Here is a 27,328-nt window from a genome sequence, read left to right on the forward strand (position 1 = left end):
GTGTGTGTGGTGTTATTTGTTGGTCATCACACACTATAGGGTCGTAAGAACACACTTGCCCATTTTTTCATTGTTTTTTGTGAGGTCTCTCACATAAAAAAAAAAAAAAAAAGTGGGGAAAAAAATCTGCAAGGACCCTGCTTTAATTAAGACTTCAGGTTTCAAACAAAGCACTTAAACCAGATACCACTGTATCAATTTATGAAGCAATGCCCTAAATCTTGGTCCAGTTTTCCTTCTGGTTATGCATCCAAATTGTTGGTTAAAACAAAGATAGCAGGTACTGACCCCCTCGTTTATGTGGACTTGACTATAGCTGTAAGGCGAACATATTAAACTTCATCCTCTGAACCACTCATTGCTACAAGTCCTCCAGAAGGTGGCAGCATTGCTCTGGAGGATTTGGCAGGTTTGTGACTATGTGTTGAACACTGTTACCAAGCAACCACCTGGGACAGCATGTCAGAGTTGCACCAAGCAGCTGCGGTGGGGGATTTTGATCAGGTCTGGGAGATTCTGAGGCGCAAGAAATGTGACCCCAATCAGCGAGACGTGGACTGGGGCAATAAGACGCCTCTGCACTGGGCTGCAGCCAATGGTAACATTTTTTTTAGGATAAAGTCTAAAGTCTCAGGTGTGCGTATATTCAGTGCTTGAAGTCTTTCTTTCCTGAGGTTTATGGTCCTTCCTGTATAGTCCAGCATTGTACAACTTTTCCTCTCTGAGTAGGAGACGTAGAAACGGCGAGACTTCTCATCGAGCACGGAGCCCGGCCATGCCTGAGGACGGAACTGGGCAGAACTGCGGCGCACTTTGCCGCCGAGACTGGTTCTCTGGGGGTCCTGAGGCTGCTGCACTCCTTCCACGCCCCCCTGGACAAGGAGGATTCTGGCGGCGACAGACCGGCGCGGATCGCCCAAATCTATGGACACCGTGAGTGTGTCACATTCCTCAGAAAGTAAGACTTTTTGACAGAACGAAATCCAGTCCTACTGGTCTCGTTCATGTCGTTGGGTTCTTGTTTTGGCTGGATTCCACATTTTTTGTTTGGACTCAATGACAGTTGGTATATGTCAACCAATCATCAGCGTAGCTCTTGTGATGTCACACCTGTTATGCGGCCAATCGGGTGCATGTATACTCTTAGCAAGAAAGTGTAGAATGGTATAGCGTCCTTGCAAAAAGATTGCCTTGTTAAATACCTCGTTACATCTCAAATAAATAGTTTCTTTTTCTCGAATTCATATTTTGTCTCATTTTGACATTCTATTGTTGTTGCAGGGCAGAGGCAGAGGGGGAGACATACCGCAAAATAGTGGCTGAAAAAGGCCTGTCTGTGGATGACACTGATGAAGAGTGGGAAGAACAATGCAAAGACCAACGTGAAGGAAAAATAAAATTTGTGATAAAATAGTATTTCCCAGAGTTTTAAATGCACCCCTTTGAGTGTTGCAAAAAATGTATAAATGAAGCCCGTTTGTAGCCCTTAATGGTTATTCATGCACACATGACGAGTTAAACCGAAATTTGACTGAACAAGTTTGCATTAAGCCTCAAGGCACACTTTGAAATAAACATTCCTAAAATAATCTCAGAGAGTCTTTCTGTTTATTGGTTTGTTGTTATTTTAATTAAACTTCAAAAGTGATACTTTGTAATTGTATTTAAATTTTGGTAAGAAAACTAAATACTGAAAAACTTCAACTTCAAGAAAATGTTATAACGACGGAGAAAATAATTTAGAATGTTTGCAAATAAGGTTTGTAGCGGAGAACCTTTTTCGGATATGACGTTAGTGGGCGGGGCTTTCATCGATGACGAGCGGAAGCCGCTAAAATCAAAACTGGTTGCGAAACGCACCGTCAATGAACAAACAACAAGTTGACATTTTCCCGACAAAACAAGGTGACGGGCGCCCTCTCAACATGGAGCCGGCGAAAGGTAACAGACACCCGTGTGGCGTTGGTTGAGCCGTGAGCGTCAAGTTTCAACGGTAGCTTACCGGCATTTGCTAACGTTAATGCTAATGCTGAAGCTACAAGGGACGGTTACAGTCTGCACGCGCCATTTTCCACCACTGTCACTCTGGTCCACAGGAGTTTTAAGTCACCTGAGTGCGCTGGAGGTTCGGGCGAGGAGCCGCCAAGTTCAGCCCCGGCAGCGGAGTCGCGTGGAGGAGCTGCGGGCTCGCGCGGAGGCGCTGACCGTCCAGAGGGACCGGCTGAAGGCTGAGATCCACGCGCACAAGGTAAAGGAAGAGAATCCATTACCTGACTGGAAATGTACATTATGTATGATCAACATTTATTTACAGCGCACTGAGAAACAGTTGCTGTTATTTTGCCACGCACTAAATAAGTTCATGTAGCGTTGTAGACCACTGCAAACAAGCACAATAAGAAAATGATTGCATTCGGTTCACGGCTGCAACTCACAATTTGTTATTTTGTTTGCTATGATATTAATCTGCTTCAATTAATCGACGAATCAGATCAAAATAAATCCAAACGTTCATTCAAAAACAAGACAAACTGACATAGCAGAAAATGCACAAACTGATTGATTATTAACAAATTGGTTATGATTCAGGGACTGGTTTCGTCTGTCAAATGTTTGGAAATAGGCCAAACTGTTGATCACTGTGTTTACAGATGGCTTCTCTAATTACAGGGTTCCAGTGGATCCTTTGAAATCTCAAAATAAATTAACATTCTTTAGAAAAATGAATGTCTATTTGTCTAATGACTTGTGGTAACACCCATGCAATGATGACAGAAGAACCAACAAAACAGTGATATGGTTTTAGTCAGGACTCTTTTATTTTTTACTTTCAGATTGAAACCTGTTCACAAAAATTACACTTGAAAATAAAATGTATATAATGTGTTTTTTGGGGGGTTTTGTTTTTTAGGAGTAGAACAATATAAAGTCCCAGTAATTCACAATCTTACAAAAAAAACATAATTTCACATACAAATAATCCGAATGTTGTGGTTTTGTCTATTTTTATAGGAATAATTTAATATTGATTTTAGTTTTTGACTTTTTTAATGTCAAATTTTGACCATTACTCATTCAAATTATGACTCTCTTCAAAACCTTTTTCTAAAACGCAAACAAACTGCAAAACAACTTTTTTCTGACCACATTGCCATTACATTGATTAATGACGACTAAGAAGGGATTTCTACTAATTCGTTGACAATGATGTCCTGCTCAGGGCATTGAAAAACACAAGACGCGACTGAACAATCGGGGTGCAGCGGCAGCAGAAGAAGAAATGGAGACTGAAGACAACGAGAATGAACAACTTTTGCATCTGATTGCCAGAGTAATGGACCTGAAACAGCTTCTGTATGCTCATCACATCATTGGTACGCTTCCATTACTCACTACTTGGACTCAGCAACATGGCCATAAAATCAAAAGTGCCCCCCCTCCCTTATTTTACATATATACATATACACTTTTTTTTTTTTTTTTTTTTTTAATTGCTAGGTGGCTACGACATCACCAAGACCCGCAGGGGGAAAGGCATCTGCGTGACTCTGTCGACCGCCTACGAGGGCGTCTATCTGGAAACGTACAACATGGAGTTGGACGTCGGGCCGACGCTGAAAATCAGTCGCCACAACGTGCCGCCGTTTATCCCACTGGGCGAGCTTTGCGAGCCGGCCGGTCGGCAGAAGGACCTCAGGGGCTTCCTGGACCCGCTCTTGACGCGCCTCAACGCCTTCGCGGGCCGCAGGCAGCAGCTGAGGCTTGTTAAGGTGACTTTCTCGTTTTCTCCCTGGTACCGCAAAATTAAGCGCCATGGATCTGCTTTTCCCCAACCGACCCAGCGCCACTGCATTCCACAATTAGAGATAATTTGGAGTTCCCGCAAAATTGACGAATCATGGCCGCAACAGATGCGTGAATGAAGTGCCTTTTTCTTCTACACGGAATCCAGTTAGTTGTGTACATTTTCACACTGACACACAGCATACCCATCCTGGCTTTACAACATATCCTCACTAGACGGCAACACTGAAAAAAATGTTTCATTTTGATTTTGGCAGTCAAGTAAGCACACCCACTCGGGGCTGCATGCTAAATTTTTTTACGAGGGGTACAGTGGCCCCGATCTTGAAATTTTATGGGTCCAGGTAGAAAATTTAGGGACGCGTACTGTGAATTGATTTACAAAGTAAATCTTCACATTTCCACTCATTTTCCCTATACCTACTGTTAAATGAGCTGAAGTTTGACACAGAAGTTTGTCAACCACAAAAAATATTTAAAAAAAAAATAGTCAGAATTTCAAAAATAAACCGGAGCAAAAAAACAAAACAAAACAAAAAACACTCAGAGCAGAAGTGTGGCCTTGTTTACTCAGGAGCTCCATCCATCAGTGACGGTGATGGAGAGCAACATGCTGTGTTCCATCCTGGTGATCTTGCTGAGCACGCCAAGAGAGAAGACGACACTGCTCTGCACCCTGAACTATACGGACCACACCAGATGTCTGCCCACGGGGGTCCACTTTGACTGTGAAGGTGGGTGACTGAAAGAGGACTTTTAAAACATCATCGAAGGCTCTAAATTGTCCATAGTAGTGAATTGTAGAGCTGAAATTGAGTAAAGCACACTTATTTGATCAGAATGGGCTGCAAAATCTGTCAGGGAAAAGCCTTAAATGTCACTCTCCGATATCATGAGCAATTTCGTCTTTTTCCAGACAAGAAGCTTCTGGAGTCTTCCAAGTGGAAAAACAACCGCAAGCTTCTCATGGAGACGCCAGTTCACAAAGCTTTGGGTGCCATGAAAAATATGGATTGCATTGGTTAGGCGTCATACACACTCCCGCTGATCGTTTTTGTCCTGGAGCCTCTGAATGAATTCCGTCACCTTATCGTGCAAGCACTCCCTCTGAAGGAGCCTTGTCTTCTCCACCTGCTCCCGAGCCTCCCGTCGCCGCTTCTCCGCCTCCCTTTCTGATATGGTGTCGATGGCGGCGATGCTTTTCACTTGCACAAAGGACAAGCTCCTCCGCAGACGTACTCCCCCGCTGCTCGCTGGGGGTGCCGACACGGACCTCGGAACCTCGCCGTCCACGCGGGTGACGATTTCCTTCATGGCCACGTCCACCGTGGCTTTGGGCTCGCAAGCCTTCACCATCAGCACCTGCCTACGCTCGCTTCGCAGCCAGTGTTGTCGTCGTTGCAGCATTCGGCAGGTGTACCTGAATTCTTTTTCCAGCTGGTCCAGCTTGAGACGAAGATCTCGTTCGTCCTTCTGGTTGAGCACCCTCAGCTGTACTACTCTTGGCTCCATTAGTCCTTATGGAGTGTTTCTGTCGATGTATTTTTTATTTTTTTTTAAACATTGTGTTTTCTCCAACCGAAGCCATTTGCTGCTATGGCTGTGTCACTGCGTGTAATGTAATATACCCATTGTGTTTGAGGTTGTCGGTAATCTTGCAGTGGCACGAACCTTGCGAGATTGTGTTTCAAGAGGCCTTCAGGGTCTTGTGCTGCTGTACAGATAAAGTGTTGTAATTGACTGTTTTGGGAGAAAAAAATACATGAAAAATACTAGCAAACAAATAAAAAAAAAAACCCTCTGAAAACATTATACGATACAAAATTGTTTGACATGTTCATTAGAAAAGTAAATCAATATTACAGAAGTACTAACAGAAAATACAAATATCAGGAAAAAGTCAAATATATATTTTTCGGGAGGAAAAAAGTGCTAAATTAAAATTCCACGTGTAATAATGAAAATAAAAAAAAATCATTGGGGTTTCTTGTATGTTGTTTTAGAAAAGTAATAGAGAAATACTGTATTTGACAAAATTGCCAAAATCGTATGGTTTTAGGTTAGAAATAAAAATATATTTTCGAAAAATAAAACCATTTCTTAAAAAAAGCTACATCAGCCGAGTCAGTGTTACTTATAGCCCACATTCACGATAGAAGTTACAGCACCCCAAATAAAGATGTTTTTATTAGCTTCTAAAAATTACATTTGTTTTTCTTAATAATGTAGGACTTTTTTAAAGAGCAAAAATCAAACCTTGCCGTGGGTAAATGGCATACAGTATTCATAAATGTCGATATATTGGTCGGAAGCGTAATTTTTGTATTTCAAAATGAATTCGGCCAATATATTGGAAATTTTGGATAAAACACCACACTTTGTATTTGTGTGTTTTTTGTTATATATTCTTTACCTCTGTCTTTGTACCACTACACCGTCTGTTATGTTTATATGTTCTGAGTCCTAAAAAAAAAACATAAAAGGCAACTTGCCGCCTCTTTCCGTAATGACGTAATTCCCGGTACAGCTGGTCCAGCTTGAGACGAAGATCTCGTTCGTCCTTCTGGTTGAGCACCCTCAGCTGTACTACTCTTGGCTCCATTAGTCCTTATGGAGTGTTTCTGTCGATGTATTTTTTATTTTTTTTTAAACATTGTGTTTTCTCCAACCGAAGCCATTTGCTGCTATGGCTGTGTCACTGCGTGTAATGTAATATACCCATTGTGTTTGAGGTTGTCGGTAATCTTGCAGTGGCACGAACCTTGCGAGATTGTGTTTCAAGAGGCCTTCAGGGTCTTGTGCTGCTGTACAGATAAAGTGTTGTAATTGACTGTTTTGGGAGAAAAAAATACATGAAAAATACTAGCAAACAAATAAAAAAAAAAACCCTCTGAAAACATTATACGATACAAAATTGTTTGACATGTTCATTAGAAAAGTAAATCAATATTACAGAAGTACTAACAGAAAATACAAATATCAGGAAAAAGTCAAATATATATTTTTCGGGAGGAAAAAAGTGCTAAATTAAAATTCCACGTGTAATAATGAAAATAAAAAAAAATCATTGGGGTTTCTTGTATGTTGTTTTAGAAAAGTAATAGAGAAATACTGTATTTGACAAAATTGCCAAAATCGTATGGTTTTAGGTTAGAAATAAAAATATATTTTCGAAAAATAAAACCATTTCTTAAAAAAAGCTACATCAGCCGAGTCAGTGTTACTTATAGCCCACATTCACGATAGAAGTTACAGCACCCCAAATAAAGATGTTTTTATTAGCTTCTAAAAATTACATTTGTTTTTCTTAATAATGTAGGACTTTTTTAAAGAGCAAAAATCAAACCTTGCCGTGGGTAAATGGCATACAGTATTCATAAATGTCGATATATTGGTCGGAAGCGTAATTTTTGTATTTCAAAATGAATTCGGCCAATATATTGGAAATTTTGGATAAAACACCACACTTTGTATTTGTGTGTTTTTTGTTATATATTCTTTACCTCTGTCTTTGTACCACTACACCGTCTGTTATGTTTATATGTTCTGAGTCCTAAAAAAAAAACATAAAAGGCAACTTGCCGCCTCTTTCCGTAATGACGTAATTCCCGGTATGTACTTCCTTGTTCGCTGTGACAGCGCTTTGCTAACTCGTCTTTTTAGCTAACTGCTGCTCCAGCCTCTCCCACTCAGTCATGATGTGGAGGACGCCGGTGTATTAGTGGCATAATAACCCGCATGTCAACGACACTCTTTGGGTCTAAGTCGAAAAGACAGCCGGTGGAGAATATTTGGACTCGATGAATTGATCCCCAAAATTTCGTTATTAATTCGTCCAGAGGGTAAGCGTCTACTTTTTTATGGCTACAGTTGTGCTAAAGTTAGCTTAGCACCGTGTCGAAAGTTCAGCCCGGCAGCAGTGTTTGACATCGTACCCATAAGCATTTTAGTCAGATTAAAGTCCGGTTCAAAACTGAAATACTTTGTTCTTTTTACCACAATCTAAGTTTTGATTCAGTGGCTAGTAAGAAGTGGCGGAGGCCGAAACTGAAAGTGTATAATCTAACCCTCATCTTTTATACAGAAGTGACAGTTAGAAAAAAAAAGATAAAATACCGGTAACCATTATTCAAAGTAGTGTTTTTTTTTTTTTTTTTTTGTCCAGGCACACATTCGCGAAATCTCGCCGCACGCCACCACACTTAAATATCATGAAAAGTCTGTGTAAAGAAACAGACAAGTTAATCATGCACCCCCAGCCCGTCACTATATGTCGTTAGCTCAGATAGACGAACCAAAATATATGAATTTCCCTACGGCACACCTGCTGATCCCGTGACACTGTGGGTGTAAATCATTGATTTAAGGTACAGGAGTTCATTAAACTCTTGCACGTTTATTACAGAAGCAAATAAATAGACAAAGCTTTGGAAACTATGACAAAATGAAGTCTTCAGATTGAAGTGTTTGACAAATATAATAAACCTTCACATGGGCATCATTAGTTGCACGAAGCACATCAAGACACACTCGATTTCTAGCCCAGTTTCTTTAATTAATGTTGAAATGGCATAATTGATCTATAGAGAACGTTCAGGGGAGTGATATCCGTTTCCAAGTGAACTGGATCCTCGCTTACAGCCTGGAAACGTTTTGAAAATGAGCCCACAAACATGCTGTATCCAATGTTGCGCAAACACATTGTGACAACTTTCAGACTCACTGAGTACCTAAAACATCATTCATTTCTTATGTAGCAAGAAATTAAACTTTGTGGACACACTTGTAAAGTAAGATGTCTACATGATGTTTTACGGTACTTCCTTTTTTTTTTTTTAGTTAGTTCACACACTTCCTCATTTAACTTGCATAAACTAAAAATGTATGTCGTCCTGCATTCTTTTTGACATGACATTGTTCATTTCACCAGAACCTCCAACATGGACGACCCCAACAAACCTCGCAAAATGTCCACGGCAGGGGACAGCCTGTACAAAGTCCTGGGCTTGCAGAAGGGAGCATCGCCCGATGAGATAAAAAAGGCCTACAGGTGGGTTTGACTGTATCAAAGGACACACTTTTTTGTTTTTCTTAAAACTCATTGTCGTAGTCATTAACAATGCCTTTCACCCCTCCAAAAAATGTTCCCACGATAAATAAAGTTGTTTAGTTCGTATGAAGTGAATCCATTTGTTCTGAATCTAAACTGGCACCATCATTAAAACTTGATTAACTGCACAGGCAATGTTTTAAGTTCCATTTTAATATTCTTAGCTGTCACACAAGTGAAGTGAAACACTGTTTATATATGAAAATAAATGCAACCAATAACCACAAGCGATTTGAAGAGAGGAGGAGGAGGGGGAGGCAACCTGGAGGCATTACAATATTTCAAATTGAGAGTGCAGAAAATTCACAAACATGACTTAAGATTCACTAGTTTGGTCTGTCACATGTCCAAAAATCAGAAATAGCGTTGACCATTGTTTTCCAAAGTAACGTTTTTGGAATATAAATAAATGTAGTTATTTAACCAATTTGGGCGAAATGACTTAAAATGTTTGAAGAGAATGGTGGGCCATACTTTGCCCAGACCCGCTTTAGCTTCTTACCGATTTGAAGTCATCACTCACAAAGGTTGGTATGGTCTGATTCTTTCCGTGGTGGTGTCTCCCGCAGGAAGCTGGCGCTGCGGCACCACCCGGACAAGAACCCCGACAACCCCGAAGCGGCAGACAAGTTCAAGGAGATCAACAACGCCAACTCCATCCTGAGTGACGATAACAAGCGTAAGATCTACGACGAGTACGGCTCCATGGGCCTCTATGTGGCCGAGCAGTTTGGCGAAGAGAGCGTCAAGTACTACTTCCTCATGTCCAAGTGCTGGTTCAAGGTGAGTTGCAGCGTAAAAACCAGGGGCAAAACGGTTTCGTGAATCTCCACATATTTGCGATTCACAAATTCACCGAGTCACGTCGTCGCTGAAAAACGTACCTATTTGCAGAATCGCTGCATACTGGGCTCTATCGGTAACGCCCTCAGTGGTGCAAAGTACCAACGTAACAATGTAGCGTTCTACTCCCCAAGTATTGACACTTGATTTTGCACGATGCCGCTTCAGGCCCTGCTGTTTTGTTGCGGCATCCTCACATGCTGTTGCTGCTGCTGCTGCTGCTGTTTCTGCTGCGGCAAGTGCAAGTCTTCCGAGGACGAAGAAAGAGACTTCTACGTGGACCCAGAGGACCTGGAGGCGGAGATCAGAGAGCAGGAGGAAGGTGAGCCGCAGCTTTCCGTCTTTCGGGCCGACTTTGGTCACCGCGCGCGTTTACGAGAAAGTCTCCCGCGTGCTGCATTCAAGAAAAAGTGGGAAGTTTCAAGGCTTGATTTGGTTCTTCACCCTGCGCTTTGAAAAGATTTCCTTCATTTAGCATTCACTGCAAATGAAGAAATGTTATACCTCTGACACGGTTGTTGTTGGGTTTTTTTTTTGTCTGCACTGTCAGACAGAATTGACAACCCCCTTTTTATTCACTTTAGAAACATCATACATTTCCACATGAAAATCAAAAAATCGACCAAATATATGATTTTTTTTTTTTTTGCCGTTTAAAAAAATAAATTGCAACATGAACACATTACAGCATAAGACAAAGAAAATCATCAAAAAAAATTTAAATACCGAATGAAAAAGTTTAGTAAAACTCTCAAATATTCTGCCTCTACTTCGTGTCTTCATTGTAGGCGTTAAGGGACCAGAAAATAAGTTATTTTATTAATTTTTAAAAAATTGGTTTTACGAATCTTAGTATGCCAAATATCGTAGTCGTCCTTAAAAAAATGCACGTAATTTGCCCCCCTAGTTCTTACAGTTCTGCACTCACTAGCTCGAGAAGGTGCATTCACAAAAACTGGGACATTTCAGACCTCTGGTACTGACTTATTTCAAAATTTGAGGCTTTCTGAATTGTGTTGTGTGATGTTTCACAGCACGAGACAATGTAATTGTTATTCAGCCGAGCTCGTCTGCCACCGTCGACGCTTCCGGCAAAGGTGACGCCGCGTCAGGTAAAGTTGGGCTCAACACCGGCGTGTCGGCACATTTTCAGAAACGGGCAGCTCACAAAAGATTGACGCTTGTTTAATGTCACACTAGATGGCCAGGCACACCACAGACCTTAATTAAAAAAAAAAAATTCAACTAGACATTAAATAGCAGAGGTAGGCGACTGTTGCCGCAATACTTGACTCAAGTCACGTGACTCGACTTGTCCGACTTGAGCCAGCAATTTCGTGCCTGACTTGGTGAAAACTTGGAAGACTTGAGTTGACTTTGACTTGCTACGCATGTGACTTGACCTACAGATGAACTGCATGTCTTTTCAAGTCTTGTTTGTATTTTCAAGATAGTGTGCCTTTTATTTTGAAAGAAAAAAAAAACAGATGTGAGCTTTGGAGTGTCATCAGCAGGTTGTGGAGAGTCACAGAATGACATAAAAGTGGGGGCACCCTCGGAACTTTTCGTCTTGCTCCCTCCCTCCTCCTCTGCGCTACTCGCCGGAAAAAGGCGACTGTCCAAAATTAACTTCAAAGAGACGCTGCAAGCAGCCTTTCAAACGCCTAAGATGGGGGTCGGCAACCTGCGGCTCTGGAGCCGCATGCGGTTCTTCAGCGCCGCCCTAGTGGCTCCTTTGGAGCTTTTTCAAAAATTCTTGAAAAAGGAAAAAGATGGGGGAGGGAATTTTTTATTTTAATATGGTTTCTGTAGGAGGAAAAACATGATACAAACATTCTTAACGTTTTCCAATGCTGTAAAAATGTGTAGAATAAATATTAAATTTCAACATTTGTGCGTGCGTATGCGTGGGTGTGCGGTAACGGGTCGATCGCAATTTAGTCATTTTGATAGTAGGCTAATACATCAAATGCAGACACATACAGCTTGTGTTGCCTTCATAATAAGGCTTTTAATTTTTTGCGGCTCCAGACATTTTTTTTGTTTTTTTGTGTCCAACATGGCTCTTTCATCATTTTGGGTTGCCGACCCCTGGCCTAAGAAGTCCGCTTAGCTCGTTACCGATGACAGACAGGATTAGCGGTGATTGAAAGCTTGACTTTATAAAACTTACCACAAATCGTCAAACCGGTAATTGCCCCTTGCCTACTCGAAACTAGACAGTTCTGACCTGCACATTACTCCCACCAAAAGTCACTTTTAGACCCAGTGTCACTATTAAATGTTCTTTCCTTAAGCCTCTAGGTACTTTGTATGAAAACTTAATTTTTGATTTTGATTCATTTTACCACTGCAGGCGAGGACACGCCCATCGTGAATCAGCCCCACGCCAGCAACGGCTCCACCTTTTCTGCCGCCGCCGCCACCCCAGCCGCCGTGCATCTGACGGTCGAGGAGTGAATGCCCCGAAACACCCCCATTTCAGAAGTTTGGATCCAATTCTTTTTTTTTCCTTTTTTTAATCGGGACTCCGACATCTCAGAGGGGCTTCTTTTGTTTACAGCAGCAGTTATTTGGGGGTTGTTTTTCGGTGCCACAGGGTATGCTTTTGGATCCTCTCATGTTTTATAAGGGACTGTGCAGAAAACCGCAGGCCGCTGCCGCCACCAGATTTTATTTTTTTTGTCTTAGCACTGTTAGAATGACCCTTACACTGGGTTGGGCCAAAACGAAGTGTACACTTTTATTGAATGTTGTATTATATATTTTTTAAAATTACATTGACAGTTTTTTCCTCTCCCTCCGTGTTGCTTATTATATATTCATAGCAGTGAAAACAATCCGTAGCGCTCTGTTTGTCCACCTGTTTTGTAATTTGCTGGTAGATGGAGAATAGTCGAGAGTTGTCGTCATCATTCATGCGGGGGGGGTTGGACGTTTCCAATCGTTCCCTATATGAATTCCGTGGGTAAAACAAAAACGGCGCACCAAAATGGATCGCAATATATTTACGTGGTGCACTATTCCTTCACAAAGGTTTGCGGGTCTTTGGTGCTGTATTCATTTGTGCAAACTTGCTGCATCCTTATGTTAGTTTTACAAGTCATATTGACTGCTGTCAAAAAAAAAAAAGTTCATTATAAGAACAAAACGATCAGTGACCCAAAATTTCTGCACAGTTTTATGTCTATTTGGGAGAGCGTCACGGAAGCCTCTCCGAGCACTTTGACAACACTTGCCAAAATACGGTGTCCGCCTTTACCTACGGGCAACCGGCGACAGTGAAAGCGTTTCACAATTGTCCGAAATTCAACGTTACCCCATCGTAAGATGCTGTTTGTTCATCGCCGAAAATTGGCCTTTCGCTGTGAAATTTCTGGCCCAACCTGAAATGCGCGGTCACCTTTCCAGGTGAACTGAATTCGATCGTTCGGAAACTTGAGAACACACGTGGATCCATAAACCGTGCAATCCATTTATCAAAGACGTTCCTTTCTGTGACTCTCCAGTCTCTCTGCGTTTTGCAGTTTGTCATTGAGGTTCTTGTTGGAGGCAGCAGCAAAAGGGTGTGCAAAACGTACAGAAATGCTGAATAGCTGGACACGTGCATTCATTCAAGTTGAGAGAAAGCCAAATGAAGCTCACTTGGAAATATTGTAGCGCAGTCTAGGTTCAAATTTCAAAGCCTTTTGAGTCGCATATACGTAAAATATAAACACTATGATCATCATGTGCAAAGCCAAACATTTGCTATTTCCGTTTTTTTTTTTCGTGGCAACATTACATCATTGTGATGTTTTGAGGTAGAAGCCAACTCTATAGTTTTTTTTTTTTTTAGCTGTATCCACATGAACATGAGATAAAGTTCAAATGTGATCGTTTTTTGTTTTGTTTTTTTGCGGGGGCACACTCAAATTCAAAGACCCCGCCACCCCACTTTGAATTTGAGTGTGCCAAGCGGTCCGACATGAGAAATGTATTTAAATCATTTTAGTCGATAACTTGAATGTCTCTTTTTTTGACATTCCCGTGAGTATCATATTTACTTGCCCAATGCTGTAAAAAGGTGTTTTTGTTCTTTTTTTTTTCTTTTTCTTTTTTTGACTGAATAAACTCAGGTTTCACTGAATGCAGTCTGCTTGTAGCATTATCTACCCCCCCACCCACCACTTCAGTCAGATAGCGTGAGTGAGAACAGGTTGCCGTTTTCCCAGTTCGATGGCCGTGGAGTCGGAGAAGCACCTGCTGCTGGAGCCTCTTTCCTGGTCTGTTACTTAAAATTCTTCTGCTCAACATTTGCGTGTCCTGACCGGTTTGTCTCGTCTCGTCTCAGCTCGGACTCGGAGGGCAGCGAAGACGTCGAGTGGTCGTGCGGTGATGGTGGCGAGTTGGACACGGGGGAGAGTGGCGAGAGGCGCCGGGCCGGAAAGAAACTCGTGTTCGCCTTGGTCGTCAGCCTGCTTTTTATGGTTGCCGAGGTGTTCGGTAAGACGATGAGTAGTCTTTCAACTTTTAGGCTGTACATATTTATTAAGTGGGCGGGGGGTGTCATATTTTGACGTGGAAGGATTCGGTTGAATTCCATGCGCTCACAAAACTGATTTTTTCGATTCAAGAATGTGTGTGTGTGTGTGTGTGTGTGTGTGTGTGTGTGTGTGTGTGTGTGTGTGTGTGTTAAAGGTAACACACACACTGTGTGTTACCTGTATTTGTATATCCTTTCTGATCGTATTTTACAACGAATACTATCCTGTCCTATCTAATCACGTCCTATCCTGTCCTGTGTACTATAGTACACAGGACAGCATATCACATCCTTTCCTCAGATCATATCTACTGTAGTCCTTGCCGGTCCTGCATTGTTTAGTGCTGTCCAATGCTTTCGATCTCCACCCGATCGAATCCTGTCCTGTCCTGTCCTGTCCTATCTCCAGGTGGGTACGCCGCACACAGTCTGGCCATCATGACAGACGCGGCACATCTCCTGAGTGACGTCGGCAGCATCTCCGTGAGCATCTTCTCGCTGTGGATCGCAGGACGCACACCCACTCACAGCCTGACTTTTGGATGGCGCCGAGCTGGTCAGTGGTCATGGCGGCATACGTTCACGGCAAGGGGCCGACACGAAGCCTTTTTCATTGGTAGATTTAGTACACAAGAATACTGTACAGGTATTCATTATATAATGTCATTTCCATGATTATTTAAAAGTTAGCACATTTATTTTGCATTATTTTAGCTTTTGGACAACTATTACTTGTGGGCCATCGGGCCACCATTAACGTCGGACCCTGTTCATGGCCTACTTCACAGTGTGTGTGTCCGTGTCTGTCTGTCTTTGCGTCTGTGTGTCCAACAGAGATTATGGGCATGCTTCTATCTCTTTCGTCCATCTGGGCCGTGACGGTTTTGTTGGTGTCGTCAGCTGTTCAGAGGATGTCCGACGGCGACTACGACATCAACAGCGACATCATGCTGCTGACTTCGGGCTGCGGCGTGGCTGTCAATGTCCTGTGAGTCCGCCGTTGCACTCGTCGCACACACTCCTCGGAATCCTTCCTCATGCCTACTCCCGTGTTTAGGATGGTGATCATCCTGTATCAGTCGGGCGTCGCTCACACCCACAGCCACAGCCCCAACCGGGCTTTTCCGCAGAAGGACGCTGAGCGGTTGGGCCTCGGTCATCGTCCGGGTAACGCCAGCGTGAAGGCCGCTTGCGTCCACGCAGTGGGAGACCTGATCCAGAGTCTCGGCGTACTGCTGGCGGCCGGCATCATCCACTTCTGGGTCAGTTGCAGCAAAACGCATCATCAATCATAGGTCACAGACAGTTGAGTGTGAGCGCCGCGCTGTCAAGAAAGTTAAAATGTGACATTCAAGTGGTCATATCACAAGTCATATTTTTCATAGTTAAAATGTTTGTTTTATAGCCGGGAACAAAGTGTTGTATTAAAAAAAAAAAAAGTATTTTTTTTTGTGATTTGTTGGCAGCCTGAGTGTAAAGCGGCCGACCCCATCTGTACGCTGCTCTTCTCCCTTGTGGTCATGTGGACCACCTTTCCCACCGCCCGGGATGTTTTCAGAGTTCTAATGGATGGTAAACGAAGACCCTCCAAGGAACGACATCATGGCAATGTTTTGAAGTGAAAGCCTCCCTGATGCTTGGGGTTTGTTCCTCTCCAGGCGCTCCTCCTGGCATCAGCGTAGCTTCCGTTCAGGACGCCCTGCTGTCTGTGCGAGGCGTGGCGGCGCTCCATCGCCTTCACGTGTGGAGCCTGGACTTGGCGCACGCTCTGCTTTGTGTGCACATCACTGCAGGTAATTTAAATATGTTGATTTTTGAGAAAGGAATTTATTCTCGAAATGGTTGGGTTTTTTTTTTTTCCCGTAGACTGACTTTAAAAAGTGGTGTTTTGAGCAAAATTTTACATTTCTCGAAAAACTAATTAAAACTGACAGAATTGGAACAAAAAGGCAAAACTAAATAAGAACTGACTACACTGGTAAACTCCAAACTATTATGGAACTTATCCAAAGATGTGCTTGTACTGTACATACCTTGTAGAGGAAGGTGCAGATGCGCACGTCATCCTCAAGAGGGCGACAAAGCTCCTGCGCTCCGATTTCGGCTTCGCCGCCGTCACCATCCAAGTGGAACCTTCCAGAACCTCGCAGGTGGACCTTTTTTAAATGTATGCTACCTGTTATTTGCTACTTAAGACCGTGCGGAATGGACTTCGCACACTCCATTGCTAATATTTTGCTAATTGCAGCACAATATAGCAGCCAAGAAGCAGTTGAATGTGTGTCATCATGTGACAACAGCAAATCTTGTCAGGCTTCATTTTAGCAAGCATTGAAAAGATTACGTTCATTTTTTTTTTTAATCTGACGTTTTGTCTGTTTTCCATTTGAAAATGTTTTCAGCCAAAGTCCCCCATTATTTTCAGATTAAGGTTAAAGAAATTGGCCAAATAAAAACAAAAGTGAAACATTTCTACCTTTGTTGGTGAATGAAAAAAAAAATGAAAACACTGCCAAAAAGTCAACAAGTTTTGTTGCATTTGCTCTGAAAAACATTTATTCTTCAAATAAAAATGCAACTTAAATTGTCCCCAACATTTTTTGGGGGGCTCTTTGGATAAGAAAACAATATCTAAATTGTTCATTTCCACCAAAGCATCAGAAAATGTATTTTTTTAAAATCAGTTTTTTTGTTGTTGTTTAACTAATACATCTGAAAAACAAATCTTTGTCAATTTGGGGGGTTAAAATACACAAAACATTTTTCAGATTAAAATGCAGGACAAAACAATTTCTGTTCTTCCCGTACTTTTTTGCTGCACTTATTTTACTTATCAAAAGGAATCGTTCAAACGTTTTATTAATACAGTGGGACACCTTTCACACAATCATTAAAATAGGCCGTAAATATGCGAAAAAATCAAAGCCACGTTTTTTTTCTCTGCCACTTGACGACGATCAATTGTGCGTCTCAAAATAGAGGATGTGCCCCCAAAAAATTGACCTCAGTTTGGCCGGCCGTCCCGCCAGTAGCGCGCGTAGGCCTCTCGAAACATGTCCCCGCACGCCACCTGGGCCTTGAGCTTGGAGCAGACCAGGAAGGAGCCGCCCATCTTGCGATGCAGCGAGTAAGTCTCCTCAGGCGGCGGCGTGAGGCGTTCGCGAAGCATCACCGGGATGAGGCGGTGGATCCGCTCCGTAGTGCTCTGAGTGCCGAAGTCGAACGGCCGCGTCGACGAGAAGGCCTCACCCAGGATCATCACGGCGTCCACGTGGGCGTTTTCCATCGCCTTCCAGAAGAAACGAGTTCAACCATTGGCTGTGTTTTTTTTTTCCTTCCCTTTTCTTTTCTTTTTTTTTTTTTGCAAGTTACCTTGGATTCAAATCCGGTGAGGAACTTCATGTCTCTGGAGCGCTGCAGGACCTCCTCTCGATTTTGATGTGCAGCTGCGTTGATAACCTATAAAAATCAGAATGAGCATGCGGATAACTGTCCAGTGCACAAGTGGGCATTTTTTGTTTACTTTTTCCTCTTCCTCCTATTATGATTTTTTTTTTTTAATAAAAATGTGAACATTTGTGAGGACAAATGTTTTTTTCAGATTAAAAAAAAATTATGCCACAACTTTAATTTTGTGAGCAATTTTTTAATATCTCCCCCAAAACTTTGGCCAGTGATGAAAATAAACTTGTTTTATGTATTAAGGAATTGGCACGAAGTATTCTTACCTCAATGTAGATGTCTGTGAAACTGCGGTCAAATTCCCGAGTGGCTCCGAAGTCCAACAGCGCCACCTATCGACGGATTTTGATGATTTTTTTTTTTTTTTTTATGAAGAAACAAAATGACCCAAATTGAGACGCAATCAAGTCAAAGTCAAGGGCACCTTATGCGTTTGTGGGTCATAGAAGAAGTTGGACCAGTTGGGATCAGTCTGCATGAAGCGGAACTCAAAAAGTTCCCTCAGGCACAAAATGAGGATTTGTTCACAGATCTGGAAGAACAGCCAAAGAAACAACATGCTTTGAACACAGTTATTAGGATTATTATTATTATTATTGTGTGTGTGTGTGTGTGTGTGTGGAGCAAGCCCTGCCGCAAATAGCTGATATCTGTGGCTAAAGGACGTGTCCCCCAAAAATGTTCTTGTTACTTTTTGAGTCCACAAAGTGGTGACAAAGCTCCTCAACTCATTTCAACAAACAGTCGTGCCTTGAGGTACAAGTGGCCCATCTTTTTTTTTTTTTTTTTTTTAAACTTCCCAAAATCTGCAAGTCGTATGACCTGGGCATGCGCAAAGTCATTCTGACCAATCAGAAGCGGCCTTTAAATGTTATCTGACCTTGTTTTTGCATGTGGCAGCAGCCAATTAGTTTCGGCCATTTGGGACTTCTGTCATGGAGCTGTCGCTGCCCCCTTTCAAGAAAAGCATTAAGGTAAGAAATTCACATCAATTGTCACTCGGAAGTGATCTTTGACTTATTTTCTGCTGTTTGAATGATTTTCACAAAGGCAATGATTTAGCCTCAAAAACAAGGCCGGGCGACTTAATACATTTGTGCTGCAGGGTTACATATTCTTTATCATCTGGAAAGAACTCGTAATATTAGTGCCGTATTGAAGAGCTGAGGTCTCTATGTGCCGGTACTCTTTCTGTCATATACTGCACAGCAAAATGAGCTGCACAATGGCCATTCAACTGATGCATTGTGACAAAAAAAACCAACTAATTCTTACTGTATGTTTTTATAAGGTATAGTACAGGATAGAATGCATTTTTTTCTCATTAAAAAAAATCATTTTAATGGCATTTCCATATATTTCGATTTTGGGGCAGGGGGAAATCTGTGAATGGCAAATATGGGTGGGACTATCATCCATGTGTGGTTACCTCGTTCCTGATTTCCTGGGGGAGGTCGGTGGCGCGGTCGAGGGGGAAGCCGCTCACCAGCGTGGTGGTGAGCACACAGCGCCCACTTAGCTCGGCGATGACATCGGGCACGTAGAAGAACGGGTGCTCCTTCAGCAACTCTCTAACAAACAAACACACACACACACACACACACCAGAAATGACAAAGACAAGTTCAATTATTTGCCAGCAGGTGTCCCTAGCAGAAGTTAATTTTTATGGGTGACTATTTTTTATTTATTTCAACTGAATTGAATTATTTAAAAAAAAAAACAAGAAGAAATTGGCACTAAATTATTGCATACATTTGTTTACCAGGAATTTATGATTGCACACGATAGCTGCACTTCACGTATCAAGTTAAAACGTGATGTTCATCACATTATTACATAATTCAACTATTTTGAGGGTGGGGTAGCGATTCTGTAAGTAGCCCCTTTCACCGGATGCAGTCAGTCACACAGAAGCAGAACAAATGGAGCAGATACGAAGTTGGAACACAGATGAGATATTGCAGTCACGCAGATGCAGAACAAATGGCGGCGATATGATTGGATGCGGTGTAGTCAGAAGCGAAATGTGTGGCGAGCGGCGCGACTCACTGGAACTTGGTGCAACATTTGGCCTCTTTGACGTAATCGCATTCCTGCGCCAGCTCTCGGCTCATAACCTGGATCAGGTGCTCGGGGAACAGACCTGACAAGACGACACACAAATATCTTTTTTTGGGTTTGGAAATAAATAACTGCAGTTTTAAGTGTGTGTGTGTGTGGGGGGAGGGGGGCATGACACTTTTTGACAGCATAACGAGGATATGTATTTTAGTTCGGTTTGAGGTGAACATTCTTTTCAGTTATTCAAAATACGGGGAAAAAAATAGTCTCCCCTCTCAGTTACCTTCAGGCAGCGCGTTGCTTAAACTTAAAGCCGTCATGATGTTGTTCACGTCACTGTCGATACTCTTGGACACGCCGGGATACTGGGGGGTTGGTGGGAACAAAACAAAAAAAAAAAAAAGATTTTTGACACCTGCGATACATTTCTAACCACGATAAAGTGGCTTATTATTGACAGGAAAACATGTTTTTTGAAAAAAAAAAGTAATTTAAAAAATAGACTTGATGATTTAATTCAAATTTTTGTTTTTACAGTTTAAAAAAAATCAAAACAGGAAATAGTCGTGTTGTCAGATAAACAAGCGAAGATGTATTCAATGTATGAAAAACCTTTTTTAATTAGCAAACAAATCTGTTTTGTTTTTAGGGGAATAAAAAAGTCTTTAGTAACTATTTTTCCTGATTAAAAAAAAAAAAAGTGTTTTTGATTCCAAATAAAAAAATACCTGAAAAGTATTTTTTATTTATCACCAACCAAAAAAAATTAATCCATCAATGTTTTTCTATTTTCTTTTCTTCTTTATGACAAAAAGGTACACTTGCAAAGATTTAAGGCGGAGCCTACTTTATTACCAGCTTGTGCTCTGACTGCAAAGCGCTAAGAAATGGACTTAAGTATATTGAAGTCGAAACATCCATCGATGTGTGGCGGAAAGCTTTTTAGTACCTGAACCTTCATGGCGACGTCTCTGCCGTCTTTTAGCCTGGCCAGATGCACTTGACCGATGGAGGCGGCGGCAAACGGCTTCTCCTCAAAGTATTCCAACCTCTGCCGCCAGTCTGCCCCCAGGTCGCTGCTGATCACCTTCTGCAGACAACAACAAGGCACTCGGTATCAAAAAGGTCCCGCAAAATCCCTACCTGGTCATCTCGGGTATGTTTTACCATCATCTGTTTGGTAGGCATGAAGTCGGCGCTCTGTCGAACCCGTTCAAAGATTTTGGCCAGCTGAGGGTTGATGAAGGCGTCGTCTACAAGATCAAGCAGAAAATGCATGTCACATTTGGGCTCGAAACGCCCTCTGGTGTTCAATATAATTCAGCCACACAAAAAAAAAAGGAAAAAAATCCCCCATTTTAGTTTGAAATGGCCATTTTGGTTTGAAGTGGGCCATTTTGGCTCGGTGGCATGTAAGAATTAAAAAACAAACCTAAAACAATTCCAGCCCCAAAAGTTTCATTGAACAAGATGGAATTTGGAAGACAAGTCTGTCATGCGGAAAGCCACAAAAAGAGCTCAAGAAGGCATGTGTGAAAACACTCAAGTCTGCAATGTTGCTTTTGAATTGGCATTTTGGCTTGGTTGAAACTTTCGTCAAAATTCAGTTCCCAAAGCCAGTTTCGTTTTGCAACATGAAATTTGGTAGGCAGGGCTTGTGTCGACCCTGAAAAAAAAAAAAATAAAAAAATACAAAGACATTTTGATTTGTCTTTTTACTGGTTTATCGATTGCTTTTAATTGATTACTCGTTCTTCATGTCTTCGAGTATTCTTAATGTTACTTAATTATTTGATCTTTTTATTATTTAATTGCTGTACCAACCTTCATATTTTGATGATTATCAACTCAATACACCCCATCTTATTCAACTGATGACGATTGGTTGAAAGAAGCGCTTTGCTATTAAATCTTCTCAAATTACAAGTAAAGTCTTATCCTTGTCATTTTTATTATTTTTGCAAAAGACATTTCTGATCCATTTAGTCTGAGGAGTTGGCCGCTTGACTTGAGGTTTATGTTCTTTGGCACCTCATCAAAGTTGATTGGCGCTTACATCGATAATGACTTGAGTCAATGTCCCACCTTGGATACTGAGCATCTGTCCTAATTTGAGTGCAGCGCCCCGAACTTTGCACAGCGTCCGCACGATCCGCTCAGCGTTGGCTTCGGAAAGGAAAGCGTTGGAGTCTAGGACAGACTTTTTATTGCCTACGGGGGAGAGCACACACACATGCACATTTGGTGCAAAGTGATGACGAGGCTTTATTTGCAATTCAACACCCAAAGCCAGTTTCACCCGAGCGACACAAGATGAGATTGAGGAGAGACACACCAAGAAGTGTCAAGGCTCCTCGAATTAATTCGTTTGTTTTAAAAAGGCGCCCAATGTTAAAAAAAAAAAAAAAACCTTGGACTACCTTGTTGTTGTCGAGGTTGAAACGTTTTCTTGGCCACCTCAGCAATTGCGCCGATGCCAAGTCCCACAGCCAGGCCTGTCAAAAGAGCAAAGGAAATAAAAACAATACATCTTTATTCATAAGGCGCTTTCACAACTGCAACAAAGCGCCTTACAGAACAGATAAAGTAAAAAAAAAAAAAACAACAACATAAAACATTGACAAGAATACAACCGGAATGAAATGAAAGCTGCAAGCGGTTATGACAAACGCATACTTGGGCTAAATATTGCCACATATAATCGGAATTCTATACATATGGTCCCTGTTCTCGTGCACGTGTCAGATTTTCCGAATGAAAGCCAAGCGCCACCTGGACAGAAGGCCTTCCTTCCTCATTGCAACGCTTGCCAAACCGAGGTGGCTTGAGAATCTAAAATGGAACATTGCTACCCCCTACTGGTGTCTTTGCATCATTACCACACTTCAAGTGCTTGGAATTTTAAAGGAATATCAGACATCAGACTCATCTTTACCCCTCCCGTTGAAAAAACACGAGAAAACCCATTCTTGGTACTGAATGTGTTGATTCGAATAAACAACTTAAATTGTACAGAGCATTTAATGAGTTATGGAAACAATTAATTTAAGACAATAATCCCCTTCAAGCGACCATTAATTCAACACCGATAAATGCCTCCCTATAGCAACCATAAACATGAACAAGTTTATTATAGTTTAAAAAAAATAAATAAAAAAATCACAAAAGTTTAAAAGTCATTTTCATTAACTAAATAAAATAAAGATGAAAGTGCTTCTAAAAAAAAAAAAAAAACCCTCACTAAAACTACATATTACATACCATCTAGCCATTTTCTAACCCGCTTATCCTTACGAGGGTCGCGGGCGTGCTGGAGCCTATCCCAGTCGCCTTCGGGCAGGAGGCGGGGCACAACACAGACGAGCAACCATCCACGCTCACGCTCACACCTCAGGACAATTTAGAGTGCTCTATTAACCTTCCAGGCATGTTTTTGGAATGTGGCGGGAAACCGGTGTATCCGCAGAAAACCCACGCAGGCACGAGGAGAACATACAAACTCTACACGGGAAGACCGGAGCCGAAATCACACCCTACATCCTCTGTACTCTGCTCACCAGTCGACCACGATGCTGCCCAATATTATTTACCTCCCTCTAAAAATCAAGAGAAATAAACGCCGCCCGCAAGCAACCATTAGTCCAATACAAGAACTTCAACAAGACATACTTCCAAAACTCATCAGGCGTCCAATCCGAGTCACGGGCACTTTCCTCTCTCGCGCGTTCTTGCAGAGCTGAAATGCAAAGGGGAAAAACTCGGCAAAATGCTTCGACATAATAGATACATCAAATCATCTATGAAGCAAAAGTCGAAGTCTACCACTTGCTTGTAGGGATTAAGGTGAGCACTCTTGGCAGCCCTCGCTTTGTCCATGTCCGCCTCTGTCATCCTCCCAACAGAAGAGTTGTCCTGAGTCAGCATCTTGCACGGGGGGCACCCCAAGGGCAACCTGGCCCGCTTGGTACCGCTTCTACGTGCCTTGCCTTGATTATTCGGCCCACCGGCGAGGGAGGAATAGCCACGGAATTCCTGCCGCTTGGTCAACGTGTCCTGAAACAAGCAGATATTGATCCTTTAAAAAGGCGCAGAGATCTTTTTAGTGCCATCTAACGGTGAGAAGGCACACTGCAATGAAATCAAAGCACTTGGCGATTGCATATCAACGCATATATCCAATATCCCAAAAGACCAAACAATAAAATGGTAAAAAAAAAAAAAAAAAAAAGCAAAATAAAATACAAACATCCAGTGGCGAAATGAATCTTATTGAAAATAGCCGGTCGTAAAACCACTTTTCAAGGAATGCAGTAAAATGGAAAAATATATAGAAATAATAATAATAAATCTAATAAATACAACACAATGCTCGGTCAAGGTTGCCATATTTTCATTTAGCCAAATTGGCATTAAAAAAAAAGATGGCACAAAGATTTCTTAACAGTTAAGGGAAAAATAAAAAAGTAGTAGGAATTTCAAATCATTTCGCATCAATGATGACATGCTGGTATCAATGAAGTGGTCAAAATTGAAATCATATCAGAAAGAAATACATTTCTTTCTTGTCACTTGTTTTCTGTGATTCGTTATTTGTTTGTTCCGTCAAGTTTGAGGTCGAGGTCGAGATCTGGAGGAGAATCTGGGCTTCAGTGCTAAAACTAGTACACCGACTTTCGTTTATTTTTGTTCATTCGTCCTTTCTGTATAAACATAATCACTCATCATCGGCTATGTTGGAAATTTTCCAATCTCCTTTTTAGAAATGGCTCAAAGTTGACAGAGCACAGAGAAACTTGGGTTGCAATTTCCTAAAGACAAAAAAAAAAAAAAAAAAAAAAAAAAGACGGTATCTGGCCGCAGTGAGATCAGCTCTACTGATAAGTGAAAGCCAGAATCTCTCTTTTCCTTGAAAAACTCTCAAAAATTAAAAAGTAGTAATTATGCCACCGTTTCTTCGACTGACAGCAGCTGGCTGCAATTCACTATTGTTCTTGCAGAGAAACCGGCCGGAGCACTCACCCGCAGAGATCCGGGATGGAAGCTCCCTCCGCCGGCCAAGCATCCCGCCGTAGCCCGGCCCGCCACCTGGATGATCCAGGCCAAACCCGTGCGCACCAGCGCGTCGCCAGCCATGGTACCCCGTCCGCGACTCACACCTGGAGCACACCCGTCGACTCCGAAGTTAACCTTCAAGTTGTTCCAAACTTTCATTAACCGCGTGAAATGCGGAGTCGCAAACTCACCACCAATCTTGAGCGCTTCACAATCTTCATTTGACTCAACGTGGTGTGAAGTCGTCAACGGTTTGTCGACCACTCCGCCCCAACGATCACACTTTTCTAGCCGGGAAAACCGCCAGACGCCCGCGGTGGGAGTTGAGCGGTGGGCGGGGGATTGCAATTGAGCTAAAGTTCAACCATTGTGATGAGCACTGGCCGAGCAGGGTGTCCGTCACTCAACGCCGCGATAGAACAGCTACCAGCGGTGGGCTACGTGACTGCTGACGTGTCCGGGGGAAGGGGCGGTCCCTGAAGTGGACACGAGTGATGCGTTCAAGACGTGCTCGCCGCAGCGGAAAAGCTGATGCTACGTTTGGGTTGTGTATGACTGTAGTCACAATTTAGAAGTACAGTATGTGACTTGCTCTTATTCTGCGCGAGTTTTTTTTTTTTTTAATCTCGTTGGATAAACTATTAAATCTCCGTTTATTTTATTCCGGTAGTCTGGTGTGAGCGCAGATGAAGTAACGTTTTAACTTCAGTAATAAAAAGCAACAAAATAGGTGAATGCCGGACTAACACAATTGAAGATCTTTGTGTTTATGATTTATAAGTGACTGTTTTCAAGTGGATTACTTAAAAAAAAAAAAAAAGAAGAAGAAGAATTTCTTAAAACATGTAGCCGATGGCGGCGGAAGAAAATCCACGTTTACAGGATGGGTTTTCCATGAAAACCTGGGGTTGGTTCCAAAACCAAAACAAAGAGATACATAAAAAACTCTCTCTTTCTTTCTCTCTCTGAAATATCATATTTTTACCTGTATTATTATTTGTTTGTGTGTGGTGTGTGCTGCTCGATTAACTCACGAATCCTCCAAAACAAATAATACCAGAACTCATTTCAACAGTACAATCCATCAAGTCAAACAGTGGATGAAACAACACCTAAAGTTTCTCATGAATACTTCAATGACCATGTCAGAATTTGATACAAAAACAAAACTGCAGAGGAAACGGTTCCGCCACGGAAACTTGCTGTCTTGACTCAATACCATCTGGCTATTTCAAAACTATTGCACAATCTGTGCTGAGTTACAGCAAATAATCAACTGCTCACTTCAGTCAGACCCATTTTTCCTATCCCCCAACTACCGGTACTGCTGTCCTTGCCAAAAGTATTTCCACTGATTCCCAGCCAGCTGTAGAATAGCTTGTAAAAATAGGCTACTGGTCTGCAAATCACTGAATGGTGTAGGTCCTGATTGCATGAAAGAAATCCTCACAGAATATAAACCCAGAAGACGTTATTTTAAACTAATATCTTGGGGAATTGAACGAACAAATCGCAGCGGCGGGGAACTCGGAAAGGAATAATGGTGCTGTAGACTGATGATAAAAATAGGACACGTGTTGTGCTGCCAGAACCTTTGACATCAGTGTATTTCTAATGAATTTCTAACTGGCAAAAAGGACGAAAAAAAAACCAAAAAACACACGTCACAATGTTGTGTGCCAAGAGTCTGTTTAATTGACTTATTGACCGCCTGACTCAATCATCCGGTATCACAATTTGACGGCCGACTTTAACTTGGGGAAGAGCCGGAGTGCGTTGCGCGTCGTCACCTGCATCACCTCCTCCACCGACACTCCTTTCACGGCGCTGACGTACTCGGCCGCAACGACGATGTTCTTGGGCTCGTTCCTTAACTGCACGTCGAAGCGGACGGCACAGAAACTGTTCATAAATATACTCTCAAGATGGCGACATTTTCATGAACACAGCTATGATTTTTCAAAACAAAAAAAAGGGACCTGCTTCTCTGGGCCGAGCGCGGGCGAGTCGGTTTCCAAGCACATGTTCTCCAGAGGCAACAGTTTCACTAGTTTCTGCTTCTTGGTGGTAAGAAGAGATTAGTTGAGAGAAGCAGCAAGAATAGTCTGCATATAGTTAAGAATGACATAAACACCGGCAGTGGAGGGACAACCATGCATCTATCAGCAGAAGTGCTTCTCTGGGCCGAGCGCGGGCGAGTCGGTTTCCAAGCACATGTTCTCCAGAGGCAACAGTTTCACTAGTTTCTGCTTCTTGGTGGGAAGAAGAGATTAGTTGAGAGAAGCAGCAAGAATAGTCTGCATATAGTTAAGAATGACATAAACACCGGCAGTGGAGGGACAACCATGCATCTATCAGCAGAAGTGAAGGTGAACGGTAGCAAGAATAGTCAGCAGCAAATTCATAAAAAAAAAAAAAAAAAAAAAAAAAAAAAACAATTCAAAAACCCTTGTCAAAAACTGTTGGGAT

The 27,328-nt window shown here is 42.1% G+C and overlaps 5 protein-coding genes and 1 long non-coding RNA gene across 13 annotated transcripts in view; 4 read left to right on the forward strand and 2 right to left on the reverse strand.

Annotated features, from left to right (window-relative positions):
- The first annotated feature begins 396 nt into the window (after positions 1 to 396).
- On the forward strand, positions 397 to 1,606 carry ankrd66 (ankyrin repeat domain 66). 2 transcript variants are annotated; one of them, XM_019872275.1, is made up of 3 exons: positions 397 to 598; positions 730 to 933; positions 1,282 to 1,376. In XM_019872275.1, exons 1-3 carry the CDS (start codon positions 460 to 462, stop codon positions 1,314 to 1,316), a joined length of 378 nt encoding a protein of 125 aa, XP_019727834.1. In that variant the 5' UTR covers positions 397 to 459; the 3' UTR covers positions 1,317 to 1,376. The 2 variants fall into 2 exon arrangements, with proteins under 2 accessions (XP_019727834.1, XP_019727833.1); XM_019872274.1 differs by having other exon boundaries at positions 400 to 598; positions 730 to 958; positions 1,282 to 1,606.
- A 181-nt stretch (positions 1,607 to 1,787) lies between these two features.
- cenpo (centromere protein O) lies at positions 1,788 to 5,726 on the forward strand. Its single transcript, XM_019872544.1, has 6 exons — positions 1,788 to 1,941; positions 2,097 to 2,248; positions 3,221 to 3,374; positions 3,499 to 3,770; positions 4,379 to 4,538; positions 4,721 to 5,726. The coding sequence occupies exons 1-6, from the start codon at positions 1,866 to 1,868 to the stop codon at positions 4,828 to 4,830; spliced, it is 924 nt and encodes a 307-aa protein (XP_019728103.1). The 5' UTR covers positions 1,788 to 1,865; the 3' UTR covers positions 4,831 to 5,726.
- A 1,681-nt stretch (positions 5,727 to 7,407) lies between these two features.
- On the forward strand, positions 7,408 to 12,888 carry dnajc5gb (DnaJ (Hsp40) homolog, subfamily C, member 5 gamma b). Of its 3 annotated transcripts, none has more exons than XM_019872546.1 (6): positions 7,408 to 7,646; positions 8,720 to 8,854; positions 9,484 to 9,697; positions 9,926 to 10,079; positions 10,792 to 10,869; positions 12,114 to 12,888. In XM_019872546.1, the coding sequence occupies exons 2-6, from the start codon at positions 8,745 to 8,747 to the stop codon at positions 12,215 to 12,217; spliced, it is 660 nt and encodes a 219-aa protein (XP_019728105.1). In that variant the 5' UTR covers positions 7,408 to 7,646; positions 8,720 to 8,744; the 3' UTR covers positions 12,218 to 12,888. The 3 variants fall into 3 exon arrangements, with proteins under 3 accessions (XP_019728105.1, XP_019728106.1, XP_019728104.1); XM_019872545.1 differs by having other exon boundaries at positions 7,413 to 7,646; positions 8,735 to 8,854; XM_019872547.1 differs by lacking the exon at positions 10,792 to 10,869 and having other exon boundaries at positions 7,411 to 7,646; positions 8,735 to 8,854.
- Positions 12,889 to 13,037: 149 nt separating this feature from the next.
- On the forward strand, positions 13,038 to 16,771 carry LOC109517386 (zinc transporter 2-like). Its single transcript, XM_019872543.1, has 8 exons — positions 13,038 to 14,022; positions 14,091 to 14,242; positions 14,692 to 14,838; positions 15,117 to 15,270; positions 15,340 to 15,544; positions 15,749 to 15,854; positions 15,941 to 16,075; positions 16,323 to 16,771. Exons 1-8 carry the CDS (start codon positions 13,976 to 13,978, stop codon positions 16,445 to 16,447), a joined length of 1,071 nt encoding a protein of 356 aa, XP_019728102.1. The 5' UTR covers positions 13,038 to 13,975; the 3' UTR covers positions 16,448 to 16,771.
- Positions 16,772 to 16,986: 215 nt separating this feature from the next.
- Positions 16,987 to 27,328, reverse strand: part of coq8ab (coenzyme Q8A, genome duplicate b) — a 25,672-nt gene continuing 15,330 nt past the window's right edge. For 2 of the 5 annotated variants that reach the window (XM_019872541.1, XM_019872537.1), the window contains 14 exons: positions 24,827 to 24,892; positions 23,630 to 23,860; positions 23,477 to 23,543; positions 22,228 to 22,302; positions 21,893 to 22,018; positions 20,975 to 21,060; positions 20,757 to 20,897; positions 20,091 to 20,172; positions 19,796 to 19,889; positions 19,174 to 19,315; positions 18,169 to 18,276; positions 18,011 to 18,076; positions 17,655 to 17,741; positions 16,987 to 17,571 (listed from right to left, as the gene is read on the reverse strand). In XM_019872541.1, coding sequence (XP_019728100.1) covers positions 17,287 to 17,571; positions 17,655 to 17,741; positions 18,011 to 18,076; positions 18,169 to 18,276; positions 19,174 to 19,315; positions 19,796 to 19,889; positions 20,091 to 20,172; positions 20,757 to 20,897; positions 20,975 to 21,060; positions 21,893 to 22,018; positions 22,228 to 22,302; positions 23,477 to 23,543; positions 23,630 to 23,860; positions 24,827 to 24,892 — 1,656 coding nt within the window. In that variant the 3' untranslated portion in view covers positions 16,987 to 17,286. Of the gene's footprint in view, positions 17,572 to 17,654; positions 17,742 to 18,010; positions 18,077 to 18,168; positions 18,277 to 19,173; positions 19,316 to 19,795; positions 19,890 to 20,090; positions 20,173 to 20,756; positions 20,898 to 20,974; positions 21,061 to 21,892; positions 22,021 to 22,227; positions 22,303 to 23,476; positions 23,544 to 23,629; positions 23,861 to 24,826; positions 25,670 to 27,328 lie in introns of those variants that run through there. The other 3 variants (XM_019872542.1, XM_019872539.1, XM_019872538.1) reach the window with 3 other exon arrangements.
- On the reverse strand, positions 26,532 to 26,951 carry LOC109517389 (uncharacterized). Its single transcript, XR_002168532.1, has 2 exons — positions 26,839 to 26,951; positions 26,532 to 26,733 (listed from the first exon to the last, which is right to left on the reverse strand). It is a non-coding gene; the product is annotated as an uncharacterized LOC109517389 (long non-coding RNA).

Source organism: Hippocampus comes, unplaced genomic scaffold (assembly GCF_001891065.2).
Source record: "Hippocampus comes isolate QL1 unplaced genomic scaffold, H_comes_QL1_v1.1 scaffold92, whole genome shotgun sequence".
Taxonomy (NCBI): Eukaryota; Metazoa; Chordata; class Actinopteri; order Syngnathiformes; family Syngnathidae; genus Hippocampus; species Hippocampus comes.

Excerpts from the sequence above, each read along its gene's own strand:
- LOC109517386 (XM_019872543.1), top strand. The coding sequence starts at position 13,976 with ATGGCCGTGGAGTCGGAGAAGCACCTGCTGCTGGAGCCTCTTTCCTG. Across the intron at positions 15,271-15,339 it reads GGCGTGGCTGTCAATGTCCT|GATGGTGATCATCCTGTATC; the intron begins GTGAGTCCGCCG and ends TCCCGTGTTTAG. Across the intron at positions 15,855-15,940 it reads TTTCAGAGTTCTAATGGATG|GCGCTCCTCCTGGCATCAGC; the intron begins GTAAACGAAGAC and ends GTTCCTCTCCAG.
- cenpo (XM_019872544.1), top strand. The coding sequence starts at position 1,866 with ATGAACAAACAACAAGTTGACATTTTCCCGACAAAACAAGGTGACGGG. Across the intron at positions 1,942-2,096 it reads CAACATGGAGCCGGCGAAAG|GAGTTTTAAGTCACCTGAGT; the intron begins GTAACAGACACC and ends TCTGGTCCACAG. Across the intron at positions 3,771-4,378 it reads AGCAGCTGAGGCTTGTTAAG|GAGCTCCATCCATCAGTGAC; the intron begins GTGACTTTCTCG and ends TTGTTTACTCAG.
- ankrd66 (XM_019872274.1), top strand. The coding sequence starts at position 460 with ATGTCAGAGTTGCACCAAGCAGCTGCGGTGGGGGATTTTGATCAGGTC. Across the intron at positions 599-729 it reads GCACTGGGCTGCAGCCAATG|GAGACGTAGAAACGGCGAGA; the intron begins GTAACATTTTTT and ends CTCTCTGAGTAG. Across the intron at positions 959-1,281 it reads TGTGTCACATTCCTCAGAAA|GGCAGAGGCAGAGGGGGAGA; the intron begins GTAAGACTTTTT and ends TTGTTGTTGCAG.
- dnajc5gb (XM_019872546.1), top strand. The coding sequence starts at position 8,745 with ATGGACGACCCCAACAAACCTCGCAAAATGTCCACGGCAGGGGACAGC. Across the intron at positions 9,698-9,925 it reads TGTCCAAGTGCTGGTTCAAG|GCCCTGCTGTTTTGTTGCGG; the intron begins GTGAGTTGCAGC and ends ATGCCGCTTCAG. Across the intron at positions 10,870-12,113 it reads CAAAGGTGACGCCGCGTCAG|GCGAGGACACGCCCATCGTG; the intron begins GTAAAGTTGGGC and ends TTACCACTGCAG.